Source organism: Acipenser ruthenus, chromosome 34 (genome assembly GCF_902713425.1).
Source record: "Acipenser ruthenus chromosome 34, fAciRut3.2 maternal haplotype, whole genome shotgun sequence".
Classification (NCBI taxonomy): domain Eukaryota; kingdom Metazoa; phylum Chordata; class Actinopteri; order Acipenseriformes; family Acipenseridae; genus Acipenser; species Acipenser ruthenus.
The window spans coordinates 693,975-720,769 of NC_081222.1; the positions used below are offsets into that span (position 1 = coordinate 693,975).

General features: G+C 48.1%; 3 protein-coding genes across 5 annotated transcripts; 1 reads left to right on the plus strand and 2 right to left on the minus strand.

Annotated features, from left to right (window-relative positions):
- Positions 1 to 877: 877 nt before the first annotated feature.
- LOC117402076 (alpha-ketoglutarate-dependent dioxygenase alkB homolog 7, mitochondrial) lies at positions 878 to 7,966 on the minus strand. The gene is made up of 5 exons (XM_059006875.1): positions 7,473 to 7,966; positions 2,682 to 2,855; positions 2,141 to 2,265; positions 1,865 to 2,016; positions 878 to 1,089 (listed from the first exon to the last, which is right to left on the minus strand). Exons 1-4 carry the CDS (start codon positions 7,743 to 7,745, stop codon positions 1,890 to 1,892), a joined length of 699 nt encoding a protein of 232 aa, XP_058862858.1. The 5' UTR covers positions 7,746 to 7,966; the 3' UTR covers positions 878 to 1,089; positions 1,865 to 1,889.
- A 740-nt stretch (positions 7,967 to 8,706) lies between these two features.
- On the minus strand, positions 8,707 to 17,246 carry LOC117402075 (WD repeat domain-containing protein 83). Of its 3 annotated transcripts, none has more exons than XM_059006871.1 (10): positions 17,168 to 17,246; positions 15,723 to 15,834; positions 14,916 to 15,036; positions 14,427 to 14,532; positions 14,233 to 14,281; positions 13,564 to 13,690; positions 12,671 to 12,738; positions 12,437 to 12,545; positions 9,305 to 9,419; positions 8,707 to 9,091 (listed from the first exon to the last, which is right to left on the minus strand). In XM_059006871.1, exons 2-10 carry the CDS (start codon positions 15,823 to 15,825, stop codon positions 8,930 to 8,932), a joined length of 960 nt encoding a protein of 319 aa, XP_058862854.1. In that variant the 5' UTR covers positions 15,826 to 15,834; positions 17,168 to 17,246; the 3' UTR covers positions 8,707 to 8,929. The 3 variants fall into 3 exon arrangements, with proteins under 3 accessions (XP_058862854.1, XP_058862853.1, XP_058862855.1); XM_059006870.1 differs by having other exon boundaries at positions 17,047 to 17,181; XM_059006872.1 differs by lacking the exon at positions 17,168 to 17,246 and adding an exon at positions 16,516 to 16,534.
- Positions 17,247 to 17,436: 190 nt separating this feature from the next.
- On the plus strand, positions 17,437 to 25,886 carry wdr83os (WD repeat domain 83 opposite strand). The gene is made up of 4 exons (XM_059006876.1): positions 17,437 to 17,574; positions 17,884 to 17,989; positions 24,852 to 24,949; positions 25,462 to 25,886. The coding sequence occupies exons 1-4, from the start codon at positions 17,519 to 17,521 to the stop codon at positions 25,526 to 25,528; spliced, it is 327 nt and encodes a 108-aa protein (XP_058862859.1). The 5' UTR covers positions 17,437 to 17,518; the 3' UTR covers positions 25,529 to 25,886.
- Positions 25,887 to 26,795: the final 909 nt, after the last annotated feature.

Here is a 26,795-nt window from a genome sequence, read left to right on the forward strand (position 1 = left end):
GAACAGGACATGCAAAACAGCTTCAGGGTAAAGTGTTATACAATGTAAATGAGACACACAGACAAACACATCTACAGATACACAGAGAGAGACAGAGACACAGAGAGACAGAGACACAGAGAGAGACACACAGAGAGACAGAGACACAGAGAGAGACAGAGACACAGAGAGAGACACATCTACAGATACACAGACACACAGACACAGAGAGACAGAGACACAGAGAGAGACACACAGGCAAACATCTACAGATACACACAGAGACAGAGACACAGAGAGACAGACACAGGACAGACAGACAGACACACAGGACAGACAGACAGACACACAGAGAGACAGACAGATACATACACACAGAGACAGACAGACACACAGACAGACAGACAGACAGAGACACACCACGATTCATCCCCACAATAACGTCACTCAATAATACTGACTCAATAACCAAGTTTCATCACAATTCAGAGAAGTGGCTTTTAAGGGATGAATATCTGTATAAAAACAGCAGAATTTCAGGAATGAGAAAACGCTGTTCTGCCCATCGAAGCTCGTCCCTTGTTAGCGCCCCATTCTCTGTACTGGGGGGAGATCTCATTTAAAAGCACAGACTCTAGTCTTTTATTTAAATGTTCCCCGTGTTTTAGATCCTACCACGTCAGCTGGCGGGCTGTTCCATGCATTTGTCACTGTGTGTGTGTAAAGCAAGGCTCCCCACCTCCTGTGCTGAACTCTGCTCGGCTCCCACGCACGCCCTCTCCTTCTCTACAAGAAACCACGCAGAGAAACGAGACCGAGCATCAAACCAGACAGACAGACAAGCTTCAAACACAAGAGCTCCGGCACGCCAGCAGAACTACACCAGGGAACGCGGAAAGAAACTCAGAGAACATATTTATTAGAGACTTTTATAAACCACTATAGAATATAGAATATAGAATATAGAAATGAAATCATTCTTCTTTTGAAGATTTTCAATCATCTGGAGGATCACAAGTCAGTCCGAGAGGCGCGTCTCACACACACGGCAGAGACACGGTCCTTCCGAGAGTCCTCAAGCGTGTCTGAGCTTGTCCTCCTGCACTGCAACTGTTCATAAAAAAACCAAATCAAAATCAATGAAGCTGCCTGGTATTGTGGTTAGAGATTTTGAGCTAAAAGAACGAAGTCACAACTCAGCAAGCTGGACCGTGCAGCGCTGAAACCCTAACCCCTGATGTTGCTGTGTCACAGTGTAACCCCTCCCCCAGCGCTGAAACCCTAACCCCTGATGTTGCTGTGTCACAGTGTAACCCCTCCCCCCAGCGCTGAAACCCTAACCCCTGATGTTGCTGTGTCACAGTGTAATCCCTCCCCCCAGCGCTGAAACCCTAACCCCTGATGTTGCCGTGTCACAGTGTAATCCCTCCCCCCAGCGCTGAAACCCTAACCCCTGATGTTGCCGTGTCACAGTGTAATCCCTCCCCCCAGCGCTGAAACCCTAACCCCTGATGTTGCCGTGTCACAGTGTAATCCCTCCCCCCAGCGCTGAAACCCTAACCCCTGATGTTGCTGTGTCACAATGTAACCCCTCCCCCAGCGCTGAAACCCTAACCCCTGATGTTGCTGTGTCACAGTGTAACCCCTCCCCCCAGCGCTGAAACCCTAACCCCTGATGTTGCTGTGTCACAGTGTAACCCCTCCCCCAGCGCTGAAACCCTAACCCCTGATGTTGCCGTGTCACAGTGTAACCCCTCCCCCCAGCGCTGAAACCCTAACCCCTGATGTTGCCGTGTCACAGTGTAACCCCTCCCCCAGCGCTGAAACCCTAACCCCTGATGTTGCTGTGTCACAGTGTAACCCCTCCCCCCGCGCTCGCTCTCACCTCTGCTCTCTCCACACCGCCCCCTTCAGGCCGTGCTGGGAAGGCTCCTGCAGATCACCGAGATGCGCCGGCCCCGGGGCACCTCCACCCCTCCGAAATAAGAGTCCCCCTCCTTCAGGACCTGGTGAGTGAAGAGGTAGCGAGCTGCACCCCTGGAGAGGAGGGAGGGAGGGAGGAGGGAGAGGGGGGTGTCAGCAGCCTGGCTTTGGTTCAACACCCTGCTTCACACGGCGGCTGTGAACTCCGTTATCCGGACCGCTGTAGCGATGACCTCACCTGAGGATGTAGAGGGAGCGTCTCAACAGCAGCAAATCCACCCAATCCGATTGGTTCTGCTCGCTGACCAATCGCATCACGCTGGGAGAGAGCAGGCTGAGCCCCGCGATGGTGCTGCCGCAGAACTGAGAGAGAGAGAGGGGGGGGGAGAGGAGAGAGAGAGAGGGGGAGAGAGACAGGAGAGTGAGAGAGGGGAGAGAGGGGCAGAGAGGACAGGAGGAGAGAGAGGAGAGTGGAGAGGAGAGGAGAGAGAGGGTGAGAGGAGAGAAGCGGGAGAGGGGGAGAGAGGAGGAGAGAGGAGAGAGAGAGGGGGAGAGAGACAGGAGAGTGAGAGAGGGGAGAGAGGGGCAGAGAGGAGAGGAGAGGAGGAGAGAGAGGACAGTGGAGAGGAGAAGAGAGAGAGGGTGAGAGGAGAGAAGCGGGAGAGGGGGAGAGAGGAGGAGAGAGGAGAGGGAGAGGAGAGAGAGAGAGAGGTTTCATCACAGCCTCTTCTGACATCTTTACTGCAGTGTTTCACTGTGGGTGGGTGGAGGGTGGTTACCTTGACGCTGTCCACGTGGGGTTTGATGTAGCCCCCCTTGTCCACGTCCAGCACGTGGACCGGGCCGAGCTGGGGGGTCCCGGGAGGGAAGGCCACGTCTCGAACTCTCTGTAGGGTCTCCGAGTTCCTCTCACTCCAGTGGGAGCGCTCCGTCTCCCTGTATCCATGGATAGCCTGGATCAGGAAAAGAAACAAACACAGAAAATGACTTCCCTTCTCAGCTGCACTGACCAGCACAGAGGAGAAGGATCTCCGTGTAAAACAGAGACATCCTCTCTCAGCTGCACTGACCAGCACAGAGGAGAAGGATCTCCGTGTAAAACAGAGACATCCTCTCTCAGCTGCACTGACCAGCACAGAGGAGAAGGATCTCCATGTAAAACAGAGACATCCTCTCTCAGCTGCACTGACCAGCACAGAGGAGAAGGATCTCCGTGTAAAACAGAGACATCCTCTCTCAGCTGCACTGACCAGCACAGAGAAGAAGGATCTCCATGTAAAACAGAGACATCCTCTCTCAGCTGCACTGACCAGCACAGAGGAGAAGGATCTCCATGTAAAACAGAGACATCCTCTCTCAGCTGCACTGACCAGCACAGAGAAGAAGGATCTCCGTGTAAAACAGAGACATCCTCTCTCAGCTGCACTGACCAGCACAGAGGAGAAGGATCTCCATGTAAAACAGAGACATCCTCTCTCAGCTGCACTGACCAGCACAGAGGAGAAGGATCTCCGTGTAAAACAGAGACATCCTCTCTCAGCTGCACTGACCAGCACAGAGGAGAAGGATCTCCGTGTAAAACAGAGACATCCTCTCTCAGCTGCACTGACCAGCACAGAGGAGAAGGATCTCCTGTAAAACAGAGACATCCTCTCTCAGCTGCACTGACCAGCACAGAGGAGAAGGATCTCCGTGTAAAACAGAGACATCCTCTCTCAGCTGCACTGACCAGCACAGAGAAGGATCTCCATGTAAAACAGAGACATCCTCTCTCAGCTGCACTGACCAGCACAGAGGAGAAGGATCTCCATGTAAAACAGAGACATCCTCTCTCAGCTGCACTGACCAGCACAGAGGAGAAGGATCTCCATGTAAAACAGAGACATCCTCTCTCAGCTGCACTGACACGCACAGAGGAGAAGGATCTCCATGTAAAACAGAGACATCCTCTCTCAGCTGCACTGACCAGCACAGAGGAGAAGGATCTCCGTGTAAAACAGAGACATCCTCTCTCAGCTGCACTGACCAGCACAGAGGAGAAGGATCTCCGTGTAAAACAGAGACATCCTCTCTCAGCTGCACTGACCAGCACAGAGGAGAAGGATCTCCTGTAAAACAGAGACATCCTCTCTCAGCTGCACTGACCAGCACAGAGGAGAAGGATCTCCGTGTAAAACAGAGACATCCTCTCTCAGCTGCACTGACCAGCACAGAGAAGGATCTCCATGTAAAACAGAGACATCCTCTCTCAGCTGCACTGACCAGCACAGAGGAGAAGGATCTCCATGTAAAACAGAGACATCCTCTCTCAGCTGCACTGACCAGCACAGAGGAGAAGGATCTCCGTGTAAAACAGAGACATCCTCTCTCAGCTGCACTGACCAGCACAGAGGAGAAGGATCTCCGTGTAAAACAGAGACATCCTCTCTCAGCTGCACTGACCAGCACAGAGGAGAAGGATCTCCGTGTAAAACAGAGACATCCTCTCTCAGCTGCACTGACCAGCACAGAGGAGAAGGATCTCCGTGTAAAACAGAGACATCCTCTCTCAGCTGCACTGACCAGCACAGAGGAGAAGGATCTCCGTGTAAAACAGAGACATCCTCTCTCAGCTGCACTGACCAGCACAGAGGAGAAGGATCTCCTGTAAAACAGAGACATCCTCTCTCAGCTGCACTGACCAGCACAGAGGAGAAGGATCTCCGTGTAAAACAGAGACATCCTCTCTCAGCTGCACTGACCAGCACAGAGGAGAAGGATCTCCATGTAAAACAGAGACATCCTCTCTCAGCTGCACTGACCAGCACAGAGGAGAAGGATCTCCGTGTAAAACAGAGACATCCTCTCTCAGCTGCACTGACCAGCACAGAGGAGAAGGATCTCCGTGTAAAACAGAGACATCCTCTCTCAGCTGCACTGACCAGCACAGAGGAGAAGGATCTCCGTGTAAAACAGAGACATCCTCTCTCAGCTGCACTGACCAGCACAGAGGAGAAGGATCTCCGTGTAAAACAGAGACATCCTCTCTCAGCTGCACTGACCAGCACAGAGGAGAAGGATCTCCATGTAAAACAGAGACATCCTCTCTCAGCTGCACTGACCAGCACAGAGGAGAAGGATCTCCGTGTAAAACAGAGACATCCTCTCTCAGCTGCACTGACCAGCACAGAGGAGAAGGATCTCCATGTAAAACAGAGACATCCTCTCTCAGCTGCACTGACCAGCACAGAGAAGAAGGATCTCCGTGTAAAACAGAGACAGCCTCTCTCAGCTGCACTGACCAGCACAGAGGAGAAGGATCTCCGTGTAAAACAGAGACATCCTCTCTCAGCTGCACTGACCAGCACAGAGGAGAAGGATCTCCATGTAAAACAGAGACATCCTCTCTCAGCTGCACTGACCAGCACAGAGGAGAAGGATCTCCATGTAAAACAGAGACATCCTCTCTCAGCTGCACTGACACGCACAGAGGAGAAGGATCTCCATGTAAAACAGAGACATCCTCTCTCAGCTGCACTGACCAGCACAGAGGAGAAGGATCTCCGTGTAAAACAGAGACATCCTCTCTCAGCTGCACTGACCAGCACAGAGGAGAAGGATCTCCGTGTAAAACAGAGACATCCTCTCTCAGCTGCACTGACCAGCACAGAGGAGAAGGATCTCCTGTAAAACAGAGACATCCTCTCTCAGCTGCACTGACCAGCACAGAGGAGAAGGATCTCCGTGTAAAACAGAGACATCCTCTCTCAGCTGCACTGACCAGCACAGAGAAGGATCTCCATGTAAAACAGAGACATCCTCTCTCAGCTGCACTGACCAGCACAGAGGAGAAGGATCTCCATGTAAAACAGAGACATCCTCTCTCAGCTGCACTGACCAGCACAGAGGAGAAGGATCTCCGTGTAAAACAGAGACATCCTCTCTCAGCTGCACTGACCAGCACAGAGGAGAAGGATCTCCGTGTAAAACAGAGACATCCTCTCTCAGCTGCACTGACCAGCACAGAGGAGAAGGATCTCCATGTAAAACAGAGACATCCTCTCTCAGCTGCACTGACACGCACAGAGGAGAAGGATCTCCATGTAAAACAGAGACATCCTCTCTCAGCTGCACTGACCAGCACAGAGGAGAAGGATCTCCGTGTAAAACAGAGACATCCTCTCTCAGCTGCACTGACCAGCACAGAGGAGAAGGATCTCCGTGTAAAACAGAGACATCCTCTCTCAGCTGCACTGACCAGCACAGAGGAGAAGGATCTCCTGTAAAACAGAGACATCCTCTCTCAGCTGCACTGACCAGCACAGAGGAGAAGGATCTCCGTGTAAAACAGAGACATCCTCTCTCAGCTGCACTGACCAGCACAGAGAAGGATCTCCATGTAAAACAGAGACATCCTCTCTCAGCTGCACTGACCAGCACAGAGGAGAAGGATCTCCATGTAAAACAGAGACATCCTCTCTCAGCTGCACTGACCAGCACAGAGGAGAAGGATCTCCGTGTAAAACAGAGACATCCTCTCTCAGCTGCACTGACCAGCACAGAGGAGAAGGATCTCCGTGTAAAACAGAGACATCCTCTCTCAGCTGCACTGACCAGCACAGAGGAGAAGGATCTCCGTGTAAAACAGAGACATCCTCTCTCAGCTGCACTGACCAGCACAGAGGAGAAGGATCTCCATGTAAAACAGAGACATCCTCTCTCAGCTGCACTGACCAGCACAGAGAAGAAGGATCTCCATGTAAAACAGAGACATCCTCTCTCAGCTGCACTGACCAGCACAGAGGAGAAGGATCTCCATGTAAAACAGAGACATCCTCTCTCAGCTGCACTGACCAGCACAGAGGAGAAGGATCTCCTGTAAAACAGAGACATCCTCTCTCAGCTGCACTGACCAGCACAGAGGAGAAGGATCTCCGTGTAAAACAGAGACATCCTCTCTCAGCTGCACTGACCAGCACAGAGGAGAAGGATCTCCATGTAAAACAGAGACATCCTCTCTCAGCTGCACTGACCAGCACAGAGGAGAAGGATCTCCGTGTAAAACAGAGACATCCTCTCTCAGCTGCACTGACCAGCACAGAGGAGAAGGATCTCCATGTAAAACAGAGACATCCTCTCTCAGCTGCACTGACCAGCACAGAGGAGAAGGATCTCCGTGTAAAACAGAGACATCCTCTCTCAGCTGCACTGACCAGCACAGAGGAGAAGGATCTCCGTGTAAAACAGAGACATCCTCTCTCAGCTGCACTGACCAGCACAGAGGAGAAGGATCTCCTGTAAAACAGAGACATCCTCTCTCAGCTGCACTGACCAGCACAGAGGAGAAGGATCTCCTGTAAAACAGAGACATCAGCACACGGGTAAGTAACGCCTATGTGAATATAGAGTAATTACACCGGAAAGCGCTACCAAATAATAATAAAAACGTAATATTTGTATTTTTTTGTATACCTACGTCATCCCGTATACTTTCAATAGCTAATACTGCAGTATTACTTATCATTAGAAACGGTCATAGTCTTTTTATTTTTTAATAAATAGCTTCATGTTTGCATTTCTCTTAGACCCACGTTATCCCAGTGGTCGAACTCGTATCGCTTCCTTTTCAGAACCGGCTCCAGCTCCCCCAGCAGCTCCCGCTCCTCTTCCTCGCTGATGAACTCCTCTCTCACCTCCACCTGCCCGGAGACGAGCTCCAGAACCGCCGGTCCAGAGCCCACCACCGACCGGCTACCGCTCAAAGCGAGTCCCGGGGCTCCGAGACGAGACCTGGGCAGAGGGGACGAGCCGAACAGCGCTTTGAACCGCACAGGACTCGACAGCAATGAGAAACGGGGTCTCATATCGGTGAAAAGACAGACACGAACTCGCTTTCACGGACTTGTCGGCGTTTTGTTATTTAAAAATGACAATTTTGAAGTCGTTCGTGTCCGGCTTGCATTGGAGCTGTGGATTGTGGGAATTGGGTGCTGTACCGACTCTGACCACACGAGGGAGACAAAAACCATTACAGTGTGAATTCTGAACAGCATTAATTAATAAGAGATATTAATTAATAATCACAGCGCTGCAAAAGACAATTCAATACAAAACCATGCATGGGGAGCGGCCCTGTAGCTGCATTTCATGTCAGTAATTAATTAATTACTGTTGCAAGTTTATTTAAAATTAAGCTAATTTATTTGGTCGAAAGAACCACATCAATAACCAGAAAGATATGAATACTTTGCATGAAATATTGAAACCAGCTGACAAATGCAGCAGGTTAGATTACTGTGTGCATTAAACCCCCGAGGCTGGAGCGGGTTCTGTAACAGAAGCTTTTATTAAACAAAACAGTGCAGCAGCAGCAGCAGCAGAAATGAGGTTCACAGCGTTCTGTTCACTGAGAGCCGCTGGGTCTCGGTGTGCTGTGCAGCCCTCTCAAGACATTGCACAGCAGAGAGAACAAGGATAACAAACGCAGTTCCAATATAAGAGAGACTGATACACATTACTAACAGATCACAAACAAAGAGAGATCTGTGCCATCCCCTATGCAGAACACAGGTCCGTTATTACAAATCAATCAATCTCTCTCTCTCTATATATATATAACTCTCTCAGCCAGATTTACTGTGTCTTCGTTTAACCCTGATTGATCTATTTTCTTACACGGCTGTATTGGTTGGGGAATAATCTCATACACGAGTCTTGTTAAGTGAATCACTTGCTGTTGTGTAGTTGTGTAATTGTGTGGTTTCTGTATTGCTTGTGATCTGTGTTCTTGACCCAGGCCTACAGATGAAAACAAGAACTATTAGATTTATTTTGATTTTTTTTAATTGTTGAGGAAAACATTGAAAAAATAAAAAAACATTTCACGATCGCTGTGTGAGTTGTGATCTTTGTCGAGTCGAGTTGAGTTCACAGGTTTTATAGACCTCGCCCCCTTCTGAGCCATTAACCAATCAGCACCACAGCCTCGGGGACTGGGAGCCAATGAAAGCCAGCCTGTGTTGATCAGGGCGCTTGGTTTATGGAATGTCTATGCTGGCTCCTCCCCTTCCTCCTCCTCTATCACCAGTGACTCCTCCCCCCACAGCTGGATACTCCCCTCAGAGGCAGTCAGGAGGCGGGGCTCCGTGGGGTGGAAGGACAGTGATTGGACGACGCCCTTCCCAACAGACACGCTGAGAGACAGGGAGCCCTAGAAACAGTGAAAGAGAGAGAGACAGAGAAACAGTGAACACAGCTGCAATATCTGGCATAAGTTAATGAGGCTATCAGAATATGTGCATACAGGGGGTGTGTGTGCGGGTACACGCTGTGGGGGGTCTCACCCGCACCGGGTCCCAGTGGTACACGCCGTGGGGGTCTCACCCGCACCGGGTCCCAGTGGTACACGCTGTGGGGGTCTCACCTGCACCAGGTCCCAGTAGTACACGCTCCCATCCTCCGAGCAGCTCACCACGTGGGTGTCCCTCTCGGTCAGGCAGCACTCCAGCTTGTAGCGGCTGTTCTTGTGACCCTTGTACCTGACGGGGGAGGAGGAGGAGGTCAGAGGTCAGTCAGGGCATGTCTAGAAAGATCTGTCCAAGCTGGGGAGTCTGAGCAGCAGGACGTCTACAGTGTGAAGGTCATTTACACAAAGTCTCGTACAGTGAGTGCTGTGCACATGTAGACTCATCCACACCGAGTCTCTGTGTGTGAGATCGAGTCTCTGTGTGTGCAGTAGTGTTGTATTGTGAGAGTCTCTGTGTGTGCAGTAGTGTTGTATTGTGAGAGTCTCTGTGTGTGCAGTAGTGTTGTATTGTGTATGATTGAGTCTCTGTGTGTGCAGTAGTGTTGTATTGTGAGAGTCTCTGTGTGTGCAGTAGTGTTGTATTGTCAGAGTCTCTGTGTGTGCAGTAGTGTTGTATTGTGTGTGATCGAGTCTCTGTGTGTGCAGTAGTGTTGTATTGTCAGAGTCTCTGTGTGTGCAGTAGTGTTGTATTGTGAGAGTCTCTGTGTGTGCAGTAGTGTTGTATTGTGAGAGTCTCTGTGTGTGCAGTAGTGTTGTATTGTGTATGATTGAGTCTCTGTGTGTGCAGTAGTGTTGTATTGTCAGAGTCTCTGTGTGTGCAGTAGTGTTGTATTGTGTGAGATCGAGTCTCTGTGTGTGCAGTAGTGTTGTATTGTGAGAGTCTCTGTGTGTGCAGTAGTGTTGTATTGTGAGAGTCTCTGTGTGTGCAGTAGTGTTGTATTGTGTGAGATCGAGTCTCTGTGTGTGCAGTAGTGTTGTATTGTCAGAGTCTCTGTGTGTGCAGTAGTGTTGTATTGTGAGAGTCTCTGTGTGTGCAGTAGTGTTGTATTGTGAGAGTCTCTGTGTGTGCAGTAGTGTTGTATTGTGTATGATTGAGTCTCTGTGTGTGCAGTAGTGTTGTATTGTCAGAGTCTCTGTGTGTGCAGTAGTGTTGTATTGTGTATGATTGAGTCTCTGTGTGTGCAGTAGTGTTGTATTGTCAGAGTCTCTGTGTGTGCAGTAGTGTTGTATTGTGTATGATTGAGTCTCTGTGTGTGCAGTAGTGTTGTATTGTCAGAGTCTCTGTGTGTGCAGTAGTGTTGTATTGTGAGAGTCTCTGTGTGTGCAGTAGTGTTGTATTGTGAGAGTCTCTGTGTGTGCAGTAGTGTTGTATTGTGAGAGTCTCTGTGTGTGCAGTAGTGTTGTATTGTGTATGATTGAGTCTCTGTGTGTGCAGTAGTGTTGTATTGTCAGAGTCTCTGTGTGTGCAGTAGTGTTGTATTGTGTATGATTGAGTCTCTGTGTGTGCAGTAGTGTTGTATTGTGAGAGTCTCTGTGTGTGTAGTAGTGTTGTATTGTGTGAGATCGAGTCTCTGTGTGTGCAGTAGTGTTGTATTGTGTATGATTGAGTCTCTGTGTGTGCAGTAGTGTTGTATTGTCAGAGTCTCTGTGTGTGCAGTAGTGTTGTATTGTGAGAGTCTCTGTGTGTGCAGTAGTGTTGTATTGTGAGAGTCTCTGTGTGTGCAGTAGTGTTGTATTGTGTATGATTGAGTCTCTGTGTGTGCAGTAGTGTTGTATTGTGAGAGTCTCTGTGTGTGCAGTAGTGTTGTATTGTCAGAGTCTCTGTGTGTGCAGTAGTGTTGTATTGTGTATGATTGAGTCTCTGTGTGTGCAGTAGTGTTGTATTGTGAGAGTCTCTGTGTGTGCAGTAGTGTTGTATTGTCAGAGTCTCTGTGTGTGCAGTAGTGTTGTATTGTGTGTGATCGAGTCTCTGTGTGTGCAGTAGTGTTGTATTGTGAGAGTCTCTGTGTGTGCAGTAGTGTTGTATTGTGAGAGTCTCTGTGTGTGCAGTAGTGTTGTATTGTGAGAGTCTCTGTGTGTGCAGTAGTGTTGTATTGTGTATGATTGAGTCTCTGTGTGTGCAGTAGTGTTGTATTGTCAGAGTCTCTGTGTGTGCAGTAGTGTTGTATTGTGTGAGATCGAGTCTCTGTGTGTGCAGTAGTGTTGTATTGTGAGAGTCTCTGTGTGTGCAGTAGTGTTGTATTGTGAGAGTCTCTGTGTGTGCAGTAGTGTTGTATTGTGAGAGTCTCTGTGTGTGCAGTAGTGTTGTATTGTGTGAGATCGAGTCTCTGTGTGTGCAGTAGTGTTGTATTGTCAGAGTCTCTGTGTGTGCAGTAGTGTTGTATTGTGAGAGTCTCTGTGTGTGCAGTAGTGTTGTATTGTGAGAGTCTCTGTGTGTGCAGTAGTGTTGTATTGTGTATGATTGAGTCTCTGTGTGTGCAGTAGTGTTGTATTGTCAGAGTCTCTGTGTGTGCAGTAGTGTTGTATTGTGTATGATTGAGTCTCTGTGTGTGCAGTAGTGTTGTATTGTCAGAGTCTCTGTGTGTGCAGTAGTGTTGTATTGTGAGAGTCTCTGTGTGTGCAGTAGTGTTGTATTGTGAGAGTCTCTGTGTGTGCAGTAGTGTTGTATTGTGTGTGATCGAGTCTGTGTGTGCAGTAGTGTTGTATTGTCAGAGTCTCTGTGTGTGCAGTAGTGTTGTATTGTGTGAGATCGAGTCTCTGTGTGTGTAGTAGTGTTGTATTGTGTGTGATCGAGTCTCTGTGTGTGCAGTAGTGTTGTATTGTGTGTGATCGAGTCTCTGTGTGTGCAGTAGTGTTGTATTGTCAGAGTCTCTGTGTGTGCAGTAGTGTTGTATTGTCAGAGTCTCTGTGTGTGCAGTAGTGTTGTATTGTGTGAGATCGAGTCTCTGTGTGTGCAGTAGTGTTGTATTGTGTGTGATTGAGTCTCTGTGTGTGCAGTAGTGTTGTATTGTGTATGATTGAGTCTCTGTGTGTGCAGTAGTGTTGTATTGTGAGAGTCTCTGTGTGTGCAGTAGTGTTGTATTGTGTGAGATCGAGTCTCTGTGTGTGCAGTAGTGTTGTATTGTGAGAGTCTCTGTGTGTGCAGTAGTGTTGTATTGTGTATGATTGAGTCTCTGTGTGTGCAGTAGTGTTGTATTGTGAGATCGAGTCTCTCTCTTCACTCTCCAGGATGCAGGAAGGGTCTCTTACTCTCCCAGCAGCTCCCCCGTGTCCTTGTCCAGCAGCCGCAGTGTGGAGTCCAGGCTGGAGCTCAGAGTGCACTGCCCATCCTTGCTGAAACACACACAGGTGACGGGGCCTGCAGAGACAAATCTGCAGCTCATGATTCCACTTCTCTCAGCTGCACGTCTTTCTACACCTGTGCCCATCGTGGTTTCCTTTTTAATACCTGATAAACACTATAAAAAAAAATAAAAAACTTACTGTCCACAAAATCTGAGTGCAGCTGCCCCATGCGCAGGTCATAGCGCCTGACCCGGCCATCCACTGACCTGCAGAGAGAGAGGGAGGGAGGGAGAGAGGGAGAGAGGGAGAGAGGGAGGGAGGGAGGGAGAGAGGGAGGGAGGGAGGGAGAGAGGGAGGGAGAGAGGGAGGGAGAGAGAGAGAGAGGGAGGGAGGGAGAGAGGGAGGGAGGGAGGGAGAGAGGGAGGGAGGGAGCAAAAGGGAGATTAAAATGCAATAAAATACCAATGTTATTACATCTTTGGGATTAATAGAACCAACAGCATCAGATAAACTAAAACAAATAAAGAAGCTGTTCTTCATTTTAAAATGCCAGTTCAGTGAGAGGGGTGTAAAGTAACCGAGCGACTCAGAGACAATCTGTCTGCTCACTCCGATCAACGATGAAACCGGCTCTGCAGCTGCAGGGGGAGCAGGACAGAGCTGCTGGTCAGTGTCTCTCTCCCTCTCTGAGCTGCTGTTCAGTGTCTCTCTCTCTGAGCTGCTGTTCAGTGCCTCTCTCCCTCCCTGAGCTGCTGTTCAGTGTCTCTCTCTCTCTGAGCTGCTGTTCAGTGGCTCTCTCTCTGAGCTGCTGTTCAGTGTGTCTCTCTCTCTCTGAGCTGCTGTTCAGTGGCTCTCTCTCTCTGAGCTGCTGTTCAGTCTCTCTCTCTCTGAGCTGCTGTTCAGTCTCTCTCTCTTTGAGCTGCTGTTCAGTGCCTCTCTCTGAGCTGCTGTTCAGTGTCTCTCTCTCTCTGAGCTGCTGTTCAGTCTCTCTCTCTCTGAGCTGCTGTTCAGTGTCTCTCTCTCTGAGCTGCTGTTCAGTCTCTCTCTCTTTGAGCTGTCCGGTCACTCAGCGCTCCAGTGTCTGCACCCACCCGGTCAGGATCTCGTGCTCCGACACCCTCAGGCTGGACACTCCGTCTTTGGCCTCGTCGAGGATCTGAATGGGGTCACGCTGGCGAGACCGCGTGTCCCAGCAGCGCACAGACGTGTCGATGGAGCCTGCAACACGCAAGAGACACGCATTAAAATGATTAAAAAATATATATATCTAAATCGTACTTTATAAAAAGCAGCGACAAAAGGATGGTCCATTGTTTATAAAAAAAAATTTAAAAAAAAATACTAAAATAGATATTTCATATGCCTTCATCTTTTTTTGAAGCCTGTGACAGCTGATAACAAGACAGCTGCATTTACAGCAGAGCTGTCACTGATTACACACTGACTTGTCGTTCTGCCTCAGGACTGACCCCTCTCACTGATTACACACTGACTTGTCGTTCTGCCTCAGGGCTGACCCCTCTCACTGATTACACACTGACTTGTCGTTCTGCCTCAGGACTGACCCCTCTTACTGATTACACACTGACTTGTCGTTCTGCCTCAGGACTGACCCCCCCTCCCTGATTACACACTGACTTGTCGTTCTGCCTCAGGACTGACTGTAATTGAAGGAGACAGCGTTGTACTTGTAAGTGTAATTGTAATCTCTAGTGTATTGGGATGTCAGGATCAGCACACACACCATGAATCAGACTCACCTGAGAGGATTACTGTGGCCTCTTCATTAAACCGGACGCAGTTCACTTTCTGTGAGCAACAAACACAGGGTCAACCAATCAACCAATCAACCAATCACACACAGCACTGATCACAGAGTCAATCAATCAATCAATCACAGTAAACATCAATGTAAACAGAGTAAACACAGAGATGAGGGGCGTGCTGTACTGACCCCTGCATGACCCCGCAGCTTCCTGATCACCTGACCCGTCGCCACGTCCCACAGGATCACAGTCTTGTCAGAGCCGCATGAGGTCAGGTGACTGTTATCACATGACCTGAGAGACAAGGAGAGTTTTAACACATTTATATAAAAATTAAAAAACATGCTTCCCTATGCTTTACCAGACCTCTCTGTGCTTTACAATGCTTCCCTATGCTTTACCAGACCTCTCTGTGCTTTACAATGCTTCCCTATGCTTTACCAGACCTCTCTGTGCTTTACAATGCTTCCCTATGCTTTACCAGACCTCTCTGTGCTTTACAATGCTTCCCTATGCTTTACCAGACCTCTCTGTGCTTTACAATGCTTCCCTATGCTTTACCAGACCTCTCTGTGCTTTACAATGCTTCCCTATGCTTCACCATGCACCTCTGTGCTTCCCTATGCTTTATGACACTCTCCTATGGGAACCCTTTCTAGAAGGCAGTGAAGCCTCACCCGTCTGCGTCCAGGACCTCGTACCCGTGTCCGCTGTAGGTCTTGAGCAGAGTCCCGCGCATCGGGCTCCACAGCTTCAGGGACTTGTCACTGCCGCACGTCAGGCAGTAATTACCATCCACTAGGGGGCAGAGACACACACACACACACACACACAGAAATACAGAGACACACACACACACACACAGACATACAGAGACACACACACACACACACACACACAGACATACAGAGACACACACACACACACACACACACACAGAGACACACACACACACAGACATACAGACACACACACACACACACACACAGAGACACACACACACACACACACACACAGACATACAGAGACACACACACACACACACATACATACAGAGACACACACACACACACACAGACACACACACACACGCATACAGACACACACACACACAGAGACACAGTTCATCTTGTTAATACTGTTATTCCTTCTTTAACCGTTTCCATGAGTGTCCCGATGAGAGGACCAGCGACAGACAGACAGACAGACAGACAGACAGACAGACAGACAGCAGTGATTTCACAGCATTCGAAACAGCATCATCATTGTCACCCATTCAATCATTCTTGAAACCTGTTCAAAATACATTTCATTCCAGTCATCATACTGCCTTTAGGTGATACGTTTGGGTTATTTAGCGGATTAAGAAGAAGAAGGATGGAAAGCCTCCCTCACGTGGAAGCAGCAGACACCTCGCGTCTCTCTGAGTGCATGTAGAGTACACGGGGCTCACATTCAATACCAGGACCCCTCTCTCTGCTCACCGTTGAAGCGCACAGCCCGCACGGCGCCTTGCTTGCAGTCCAGGCTGCGGAGGAGTTTCCTGGGTAACTCCTGCTTTCTGGGCTGGGGCTCCGGGAATGCCATGCTTCAAATCTGAGTGAGACAAGGGACAATAAAAGAGCTGTGAATACTGAGAAGCCAGCGCATTGCACGATGGTGCTGAACCGCTCCCCGAACGGGACGGGTGAAGGGTAGGGTAGGGGTAGGGGTAGGGGTAGGGTAATGCACTGAGAAGCCAGCGCATTGCACGACGGTGCTGAACCGCTCCCTGAACGGGACGGGTGAAGGGTAGGGTAGGGGTAGGGGTAGGGTTAGGGTAATGCACTGAGAAGCCAGCGCATTGCACGACGGTGCTGAACCGCTCCCTGAACGGGACGGGTGAAGGGTAGGGTAGGGGTAGGGGTAGGGTTAGGGTAATGCACTGAGAAGCCAGCGCATTGCACGACGGTGCTGAACCGCTCCCTGAACGGGACGGGTGAAGGGTAGGGTAGGGTAGGGGTAGGGGTAGGGGTAGGGTTAGGGTTAGGGTAATGCACTGAGAAGCCAGCGTTCTGAACCGCTCCCCGAACGGGACAGGTAAAGGGTAGGGTTTGGGTTTGGGTTATTAAACAGAACTCCTCTTCAAAATCTTTCAAAAAACGTTCTTTGTATTGACAAGCAGCTGTCAAAATGGAGTGAGTGGTTCTGAATCAAATGAACTCAAAGAAAAGCAATTCTGAAATGATTTGTATTTCAAATGTCAGCTCTGTAGTGATAAACTGAAGGCTAACTCACCAGAGCTGCCTTTAGTCTACAGCGCAGAAAGAGCATAAAAATAATAATAATAATAATAATAATAATAATAATAATAATAATAATAATATCGACACTTAACCCAACACTAATTCTAACCACGTCTAGTAAAACAGCTGACCCTTTAATTTCCAAGCAAGTGGAAACCGGCTTCAGATTTATAGCAGGCTATTAAAACGACGAGAATTATAAAACATGAAACGAAACGAGGCTAAAAAGAAGAAAGAGGCTGCGAGAGCATTAATAACACGACAGCGGAGACGAGGGGTTAAAATGACCCGTTCGGTCAGTCTGAAAAGAATACATGAAATAATACAAATAATGAGTGGTCAACTGGTGTGGACACAGCGTCTCGCCGGATGGACTATCCCAGTCGATATTACTGGTTTGAATCCCATATGCGAATCCGCGTTCAGACTGCAGTGTTTAAACACAGACTGGGAATGCGGCAGTCCGTTCACTGTTAATTCTTCATTTTATTAAGAAATTTAAATTTAAAAAAAAAGTACTTACTGCGTTAAAATAAGACACTTAACCCCCAAGACCGCAGTCTTACGCCGCGTTAGCTTCCCTTCAAAATATTCATTATAATGTGTTGAATTACATGTATTAAGGAACGCAGGTATTAGTTTACATTGTTTCCTGTCGGACCTCTGGAGGAGCGGGTTCCGTCTCCGTAGCAACCGTGTCGGGAACTTTTTAAAATAATGGACAATACTGTAGATACAAATAAAATAAAATAAGTGTAAAATAAATAAATAAAAAACGTTATTACTGCGGCTAACTCAGTTAAACAGTAAAGTGTCTCCGGTTGCGTTGCTACCCCGAACGGAAGCGGAATGGTCTGTCGGAGCGGTGACGAGGCGGAGCGCTGACTGTGTGTTTTGTGTCCGGGGGGGGTCAGTGAAGGATAAGGAAGGGTCCGGCGGATCAATAATACATATTTATACATCTAAAATACTAACAATACAACCAATACACAAACATGTCTTCAACCTCCAACAGCATGTCGGATCCGCGGAGACCAAACAAGATCCTGAGGTGAGCGTGTCGAGTCAGTGAGGCGCCGTGCGGTTCAGACTCGGGCACTGCTAGTGCTGATCGTAATAGATTATTATAATCACGCTGTGTGTACTTCCACAGCAAACAGAAAAAAAAACAATCCTTAAAGTTACTTTAGATGAAACCATATGTATATTTGAATCGGTGACTGCTAATGCTATAATCATACAAGCCGCAATTGCTGGTAGTTCTGGTCTGTAATGCACATTCTCCCCGCAAACAAAACTCTAAAAACATTTCTGTAACGTATTGCTTTCCTGACGCTGCTGTATCTCTGTGTCCCTGCAGGTACAAGCCTCCCTCCACAGAGAACAACCCGGCGCTGGAGGACCCCACCCCAGACTACATGAACCTGCTGGGCATGATCTTCAGCATGTGTGGACTCATGCTGAAGGTAGGACCGACCCCCGCCCTCACTGCTTCATACAGGGGGGGACCTGACTCCCTTTGCACAGCAGCTTGATCCGGTCCTGATTTTCACACGGTGTTTAATCAGACACACCTGAGCTTGTTACCTGTGCACACTGCAGCTAATCCAGCTGGTATTAAAACATGGGGATGGGGAAGCTGCTGTGCAATAGGGGTCTTATTGCCATGCCTGCTGTAAGACAGACTGCAGAGTGACCAAGACTGTAAGACACACTCTCCCACTCCCCCTGTGTTCTTGTCTCTAGTGAAGTGGTGTGTCTGGATCACACTGTATTGACTCACACTCTCCCCTGTGTTCTTGTCTATTCTCAGTTGAAGTGGTGTGTCTGGATCACACTGTATTGACTCACACTCTCTCCTGTGTTCTTGTCTCTATTCTCAGTTGAAGTGGTGTGTCTGGATCACACTGTATTGACTCACACTCTCTCCTGTGTTCTTGTATCTATTCTCAGTTGAAGTGGTGTGTCTGGATCACACTGTATTGACTCACACTCTCCCCTGTGTTCTTGTCTCTATTCTCAGTTGAAGTGGTGTGTCTGGATCACACTGTATTGACTCACACTCTCTCCTGTGTTCTTGTCTCTATTGAAGTGGTGTGTCTGGATCACACTGTATTGACTCACACTCTCCCCTGTGTTCTTGTCTCTATTCTCAGTTGAAGTGGTGTGTCTGGATCACACTGTATTGACTCACACTCTCCCCTGTGTTCTTGTCTCTATTCTCAGTTGAAGTGGTGTGTCTGGATCACACTGTATTGACTCACACTCTCTCCTGTGTTCTTGTATCTATTCTCAGTTGAAGTGGTGTGTCTGGATCACACTGTATTGACTCACACTCTCCCCTGTGTTCTTGTCTCTATTCTCAGTTGAAGTGGTGTGCCTGGATCACACTGTATTGACTCACACTCTCCCCTGTGTTCTTGTCTCTATTCTCAGTTGAAGTGGTGTGCCTGGATCACACTGTATTGACTCACACTCTCCCCTGTGTTCTTGTCTCTATTCTCAGTTGAAGTGGTGTGTCTGGATCACACTGTATTGACTCACACTCTCCCCCTGTGTTCTTGTCTCTATTCTCAGTTGAAGTGGTGTGCCTGGATCACACTGTATTGACTCACACTCTCCCCTGTGTTCTTGTCTATTCTCAGTTGAAGTGGTGTGTCTGGATCACACTGTATTGACTCACACTCTCTCCTGTGTTCTTGTCTCTATTCTCAGTTGAAGTGGTGTGTCTGGATCACACTGTATTGACTCACTCTCTCTCCTGTGTTCTTGTCTCTATTCTCAGTTGAAGTGGTGTGTCTGGATCACACTGTATTGACTCACACTCTCCCCTGTGTTCTTGTTTCTATTCTCAGTTGAAGTGGTGTGTCTGGATCACACTGTATTGACTCACTCTCTCTCCTGTGTTCTTGTCTCTATTCTCAGTTGAAGTGGTGTGTCTGGATCACACTGTATTGACTCACACTCTCTCCTGTGTTCTTGTCTCTATTCTCAGTTGAAGTGGTGTGCCTGGATCACACTGTATTGACTCACACTCTCTCCTGTGTTCTTGTCTCTATTCTCAGTTGAAGTGGTGTGTCTGGATCACACTGTATTGACTCACACTCTCTCTCCTGTGTTCTTGTCTCTATTCTCAGTTGAAGTGGTGTGTCTGGATCACACTGTATTGACTCACACTCTCCCCTGTGTTCTTGTCTCTATTCTCAGTTGAAGTGGTGTGTCTGGATCACACTGTATTGACTCACACTCTCCCCTGTGTTCTTGTCTCTATTCTCAGTTGAAGTGGTGTGTCTGGATCACACTGTATTGACTCACACTCTCCCCTGTGTTCTTGTCTCTATTCTCAGTTGAAGTGGTGTGTCTGGATCACACTGTATTGACTCACACTCTCCCCTGTGTTCTTGTCTCTATTCTCAGTTGAAGTGGTGTGTCTGGATCACACTGTATTGACTCACACTCTCCCCTGTGTTCTTGTCTCTATTCTCAGTTGAAGTGGTGTGTCTGGATCACACTGTATTGACTCACACTCTCTCCTGTGTTCTTGTATCTATTCTCAGTTGAAGTGGTGTGTCTGGATCACACTGTATTGACTCACACTCTCTCCTGTGTTCTTGTCTCTATTCTCAGTTGAAGTGGTGTGTCTGGATCACACTGTATTGACTCACACTCTCCCCCTGTGTTCTTGTCTCTATTCTCAGTTGAAGTGGTGTGTCTGGATCACACTGTATTGACTCACACTCTCCCCTGTGTTCTTGTCTCTATTCTCAGTTGAAGTGGTGTGTCTGGATCACACTGTATTGACTCACACTCTCTCCTGTGTTCTTGTCTCTATTCTCAGTTGAAGTGGTGTGTCTGGATCACACTGTATTGACTCACACTCTCCCCTGTGTTCTTGTCTCTATTCTCAGTTGAAGTGGTGTGTCTGGATCACACTGTATTGACTCACACTCTCCCCTGTGTTCTTGTCTCTATTCTCAGTTGAAGTGGTGTTCCTGGATCACACTGTATTGACTCACACTCTCCCCCTGTGTTCTTGTCTCTATTCTCAGTTGAAGTGGTGTGTCTGGATCACACTGTATTGACTCACACTCTCTCCTGTGTTCTTGTCTCTATTCTCAGTTGAAGTGGTGTGTCTGGATCACACTGTATTGACTCACACTCTCTCCTGTGTTCTTGTCTCTATTCTCAGTTGAAGTGGTGTGTCTGGATCACACTGTATTGACTCACACTCTCCCCTGTGTTCTTGTCTCTATTCTCAGTTGAAGTGGTGTGTCTGGATCACACTGTATTGACTCACACTCTCTCCTGTGTTCTTGTCTCTATTCTCAGTTGAAGTGGTGTGTCTGGATCACACTGTATTGACTCACACTCTCCCTGTGTTCTTGTCTCTATTCTCAGTTGAAGTGGTGTGTCTGGATCACACTGTATTGACTCACTCTCTCCCCTGTGTTCTTGTCTCTATTCTCAGTTGAAGTGGTGTGTCTGGATCACACTGTATTGACTCACACTCTCTCCTGTGTTCTTGTCTCTATTCTCAGTTGAAGTGGTGTGTCTGGATCACACTGTATTGACTCACACTCTCCCCTGTGTTCTTGTCTCTATTCTCAGTTGAAGTGGTGTGTCTGGATCACACTGTATTGACTCACACTCTCCCCTGTGTTCTTGTCTCTATTCTCAGTTGAAGTGGTGTGTCTGGATCACACTGTATTGACTCACACTCTCCCCTGTGTTCTTGTCTCTATTCTCAGTTGAAGTGGTGTGCCTGGATCACACTGTATTGACTCACACTCTCCCCTGTGTTCTTGTCTCTATTCTCAGTTGAAGTGGTGTGCCTGGATCGCAGTGTATTGACTCACTCTCTCTCCTGTGTTCTTGTCTCTATTCTCAGTTGAAGTGGTGTGTCTGGATCACACTGTATTGACTCACACTCTCTCCTGTGTTCTTGTCTCTATTCTCAGTTGAAGTGGTGTGTCTGGATCACACTGTATTGACTCACACTCTCCCCCTGTGTTCTTGTCTCTATTCTCAGTTGAAGTGGTGTGTCTGGATCACACTGTATTGACTCACACTCTCTCCTGTGTTCTTGTCTCTATTCTCAGTTGAAGTGGTGTGCCTGGATCGCAGTGTATTGACTCACACTCTCCCCTGTGTTCTTGTCTCTATTCTCAGTTGAAGTGGTGTGCCTGGATCACACTGTATTGACTCACACTCTCCCCCTGTGTTCTTGTCTCTATTCTCAGTTGAAGTGGTGTGTCTGGATCACACTGTATTGACTCACTCTCTCTCCTGTGTTCTTGTCTCTATTCTCAGTTGAAGTGGTGTGTCTGGATCGCAGTGTATTGACTCACACTCTCCCCCTGTGTTCTTGTCTCTATTCTCAGTTGAAGTGGTGTGTCTGGATCACACTGTATTGACTCACACTCTCTCCTGTGTTCTTGTATCTATTCTCAGTTGAAGTGGTGTGCCTGGATCACACTGTATTGACTCACACTCTCCCCCTGTGTTCTTGTCTCTATTCTCAGTTGAAGTGGTGTGTCTGGATCACACTGTATTGACTCACACTCTCTCCTGTGTTCTTGTCTCTATTCTCAGTTGAAGTGGTGTGTCTGGATCACACTGTATTGACTCACACTCTCTCCTGTGTTCTTGTCTCTATTCTCAGTTGAAGTGGTGTGCCTGGATCGCAGTGTATTGACTCACACTCTCCCCTGTGTTCTTGTCTCTATTCTCAGTTGAAGTGGTGTGTCTGGATCACACTGTATTGACTCACACTCTCTCCTGTGTTCTTGTCTCTATTCTCAGTTGAAGTGGTGTGTCTGGATCACACTGTATTGACTCACACTCTCCCCCTGTGTTCTTGTCTCTATTCTCAGTTGAAGTGGTGTGTCTGGATCACACTGTATTGACTCACACTCTCCCCCTGTGTTCTTGTCTCTATTCTCAGTTGAAGTGGTGTGTCTGGATCACACTGTATTGACTCACACTCTCCCCTGTGTTCTTGTCTCTATTCTCAGTTGAAGTGGTGTGTCTGGATCACACTGTATTGACTCACACTCTCCCCTGTGTTCTTGTCTCTATTCTCAGTTGAAGTGGTGTGTCTGGATCACACTGTATTGACTCACTCTCTCCCCTGTGTTCTTGTCTCTATTCTCAGTTGAAGTGGTGTGTCTGGATCACACTGTATTGACTCACACTCTCCCCTGTGTTCTTGTCTCTATTCTCAGTTGAAGTGGTGTGTCTGGATCACACTGTATTGACTCACACTCTCTCCTGTGTTCTTGTCTCTATTCTCAGTTGAAGTGGTGTGCCTGGATCACACTGTATTGACTCACACTCTCCCCTGTGTTCTTGTCTCTATTCTCAGTTGAAGTGGTGTGCCTGGATCACACTGTATTGACTCACTCTCTCTCCTGTGTTCTTGTCTCTATTCTCAGTTGAAGTGGTGTGCCTGGATCACACTGTATTGACTCACACTCTCCCCCTGTGTTCTTGTCTCTATTCTCAGTTGAAGTGGTGTGCCTGGATCGCAGTGTATTGACTCACACTCTCTCCTGTGTTCTTGTCTCTATTCTCAGTTGAAGTGGTGTGCCTGGATCACACTGTATTGACTCACACTCTCCCCTGTGTTCTTGTCTCTATTCTCAGTTGAAGTGGTGTGCCTGGATCACACTGTATTGACTCACACTCTCCCCCTGTGTTCTTGTCTCTATTCTCAGTTGAAGTGGTGTGCCTGGATCACACTGTATTGACTCACACTCTCCCCTGTGTTCTTGTCTCTATTCTCAGTTGAAGTGGTGTGCCTGGATCACACTGTATTGACTCACACTCTCTCCTGTGTTCTTGTCTCTATTCTCAGTTGAAGTGGTGTGCCTGGATCACACTGTATTGACTCACACTCTCCCCCTGTGTTCTTGTCTCTATTCTCAGTTGAAGTGGTGTGCCTGGATCACACTGTATTGACTCACACTCTCCCCTGTGTTCTTGTCTCTATTCTCAGTTGAAGTGGTGTGTCTGGATCACACTGTATTGACTCACACTCTCCCCTGTGTTCTTGTCTCTATTCTCAGTTGAAGTGGTGTGTCTGGATCACACTGTATTGACTCACACTCTCTCCTGTGTTCTTGTCTCTATTCTCAGTTGAAGTGGTGTGCCTGGATCGCAGTGTATTGACTCACACTCTCTCCTGTGTTCTTGTCTCTATTCTCAGTTGAAGTGGTGTGTCTGGATCACACTGTATTGACTCACACTCTCCCCCTGTGTTCTTGTCTCTATTCTCAGTTGAAGTGGTGTGTCTGGATCACACTGTATTGACTCACACTCTCCCCTGTGTTCTTGTCTCTATTCTCAGTTGAAGTGGTGTGTCTGGATCACACTGTATTGACTCACACTCTCTCCTGTGTTCTTGTCTCTATTCTCAGTTGAAGTGGTGTGCCTGGATCGCAGTGTATTGACTCACACTCTCTCCTGTGTTCTTGTCTCTATTCTCAGTTGAAGTGGTGTGCCTGGATCACACTGTATTGACTCACACTCTCTCCTGTGTTCTTGTCTCTATTCTCAGTTGAAGTGGTGTGTCTGGATCGCAGTGTATTGACTCACACTCTCCCCTGTGTTCTTGTCTCTATTCTCAGTTGAAGTGGTGTGTCTGGATCACACTGTATTGACTCACACTCTCTCCTGTGTTCTTGTCTCTATTCTCAGTTGAAGTGGTGTGTCTGGATCACACTGTATTGACTCACACTCTCCCCTGTGTTCTTGTCTCTATTCTCAGTTGAAGTGGTGTGTCTGGATCACACTGTATTGACTCACACTCTCCCCTGTGTTCTTGTCTCTATTCTCAGTTGAAGTGGTGTGCCTGGATCACACTGTATTGACTCACACTCTCCCCTGTGTTCTTGTCTCTATTCTCAGTTGAAGTGGTGTGTCTGGATCACACTGTATTGACTCACACTCTCCCCTGTGTTCTTGTCTCTATTCTCAGTTGAAGTGGTGTGTCTGGATCACACTGTATTGACTCACACTCTCTCCTGTGTTCTTGTCTCTATTCTCAGTTGAAGTGGTGTGTCTGGATCACACTGTATTGACTCACACTCTCTCCTGTGTTCTTGTCTCTATTCTCAGTTGAAGTGGTGTGTCTGGATCACACTGTATTGACTCACACTCTCTCCTGTGTTCTTGTCTCTATTCTCAGTTGAAGTGGTGTGTCTGGATCACACTGTATTGACTCACACTCTCTCCTGTGTTCTTGTCTCTATTCTCAGTTGAAGTGGTGTGTCTGGATCGCAGTGTATTGACTCACACTCTCCCCTGTGTTCTTGTCTCTATTCTCAGTTGAAGTGGTGTGCCTGGATCGCAGTGTATTGCTCCTTCATCAGCTTCGCTAACTCCCGCAGCTCCGAGGACACCAAGCAGATGATGAGCAGCTTCATGTGAGGCTCTTTCCACTCCACTCAGCCACTCCTTCAGTTCAGGAAGCATTCATTATCCAGGACTGCAGCACACTTCATCACAAAACTCAGGGGGGAAAACTGCAAGAAACTGCAAGGGGAGCAGACGCACGTTTCAGCTGCTGCCTTCTTCAGAGCTGCTGGGTCTCCTTGACTGAGTTTCTTTCTGGTTTCACCTTCCTGTATAGTCAGCTCCGTGCTCATGCTGTGACAGATTGGTTTAAAAAGCCCATTTCATTGTAGACGTTTACACTGGTGACAGACCAACACTTAGACTCCTGTGCAGTTGATATCTCAAGCGGGGAGGCAGTCAGCATTTCATACAGCAGGGACCACGGCTAAAGCAGAACAGCTTTGCAAAGATATCTCTCTGCTCCGGTCCCAGACCGCTGTCTGTACAGCTGCTCCAGAATGCGTTGGTGTAAATATTCTACCTGTTCTTGCAGTGTGTGTCTGTCGCCTGAACCTCTGTCTCTGTCTCTGTATGTCCACAGGTTGTCCATCTCAGCAGTGGTCATGTCCTACCTGCAGAACCCCCAGCCCATGTCCCCTCCCTGGTAACAGACCCGTCCCTCCGTGCCCCTGTCTGTCTCAGCTGGACAGGAGAGTGAGTGAATGGAGAGGGACAGTCATGCAGGACCCGGAATGGAGCTGGAAGAGGACACGTTTTTAAAACCTGTACAGAGCAGAGCTGCCACACGCAGTAATCATGTTGTGCTGTGTGGGTCATTTCAACACAAGGAGTGCTGTGTGTCTCACACACACACACGCCCTCTGAACCTCCTATCAGTTCAGGATTCATTGCAATCACAATGCAGTTGTAATTGTGCCACACGACTGATCGATCGCAGTTCAGTTACACACTGACTTGTCGTTCCATCGTTACTCTTGTTTGAAATAATAAAAGTTCTGCAGCGTGTTTCTGTGTCTGTACCTGTGATTATGGCTCGGGTTATTCAGAATAAACACAGTAAGCATGTTAATGAGGGGAGCTGCTTATGCTGCTTTTTAGTGCAATTGTAATTATAATTGTAATTACTGCAGCATAATTGTAACTGTCATTGTAAATGAACAAGTCACACACAAACACAGTGAGTGTGGGACTGGGATGAGCAGAGTGTGTGTGAGTGTGGGACTGGGATGAGCAGGGTGTGTGTGAGTGTGGGACTGGGATGAGCAGAGTGTGTGAGTGAGTGTGGGACTGGGATGGGCACAGTGTGTGTGTGGGACTGGGATGAGCAGTGTGCTCAGGACGTTTCAATGAGATTCAATTGCGTTGCATTTGGCTTTATAGCCATTGATAAGCCCAGCTCCTTGAAGGCTGGAGATGCACAAGCAGTTTTATTGACAACAGAACATGTACAGCTGGATTGCTGTTGCTAACTGTGCCACAGGCACGCTGCCGAACTCGCAGTGTTTCAGCAGCTGCTTACGGGAATTATTCTGACGGTTTTCCGAAAATATTTTCGAACTCCTTAAATCCGGCTTATTTTTTTTTTATTGCGTGCATCTGACATCCCATAAACATTTTCTATCATGAAAAAAAAAAAGAAATCGCTGAATTGCAAAGCTTCCTACCGGCTGAGCCCCTCAGAGCGCTGCTCGCTGCCTCTATCGGAATCGGAGCCGTGCTTTCATTGCTACAGAGAGAGAGGCTTCAGGACAGGAGACCCTGTGATCTTCCAGGACTTCAACCCCTCCTCTCCCTGCGGGCACGCGATGTGGAGGAGCGACTAGGGAGTGTGACAGGAAGTGAGTCTCATATACCAGGTTAGACTGCTAGACTCACAGGGAGCCAGGCAGTGCAGTGGGCTTGTGTCAGTGTGTG

Bases quoted from the DNA above. Each gene is read 5' to 3' on its own strand.
- LOC117402075 (XM_059006871.1), bottom strand. From the start codon at position 15,825: ATGGCATTCCCGGAGCCCCAGCCCAGAAAGCAGGAGTTACCCAGGAAA. The intron at 9,420-12,436 runs GTAAGAGACCCT...CTCCCCCGTCAG, and splicing joins ACGGGGGAGCTGCTGGGAGA to GTACAAGGGTCACAAGAACA. The intron at 9,092-9,304 runs GTGAGACCCCCA...CACTGTTTCTAG, and splicing joins ACTACTGGGACCTGGTGCAG to GGCTCCCTGTCTCTCAGCGT.
- LOC117402076 (XM_059006875.1), bottom strand. From the start codon at position 7,745: ATGAGACCCCGTTTCTCATTGCTGTCGAGTCCTGTGCGGTTCAAAGCG. The intron at 2,856-7,472 runs GTGGGTCTAAGA...TTCCTGATCCAG, and splicing joins AGTTCGACCACTGGGATAAC to GCTATCCATGGATACAGGGA. The intron at 2,017-2,140 runs GTGAGGTCATCG...CCTCCTCTCCAG, and splicing joins CGCTCCCTCTACATCCTCAG to GGGTGCAGCTCGCTACCTCT.
- wdr83os (XM_059006876.1), top strand. From the start codon at position 17,519: ATGTCTTCAACCTCCAACAGCATGTCGGATCCGCGGAGACCAAACAAG. The intron at 17,575-17,883 runs GTGAGCGTGTCG...GTGTCCCTGCAG, and splicing joins AGACCAAACAAGATCCTGAG to GTACAAGCCTCCCTCCACAG. The intron at 24,950-25,461 runs GTGAGGCTCTTT...GTATGTCCACAG, and splicing joins CAGATGATGAGCAGCTTCAT to GTTGTCCATCTCAGCAGTGG.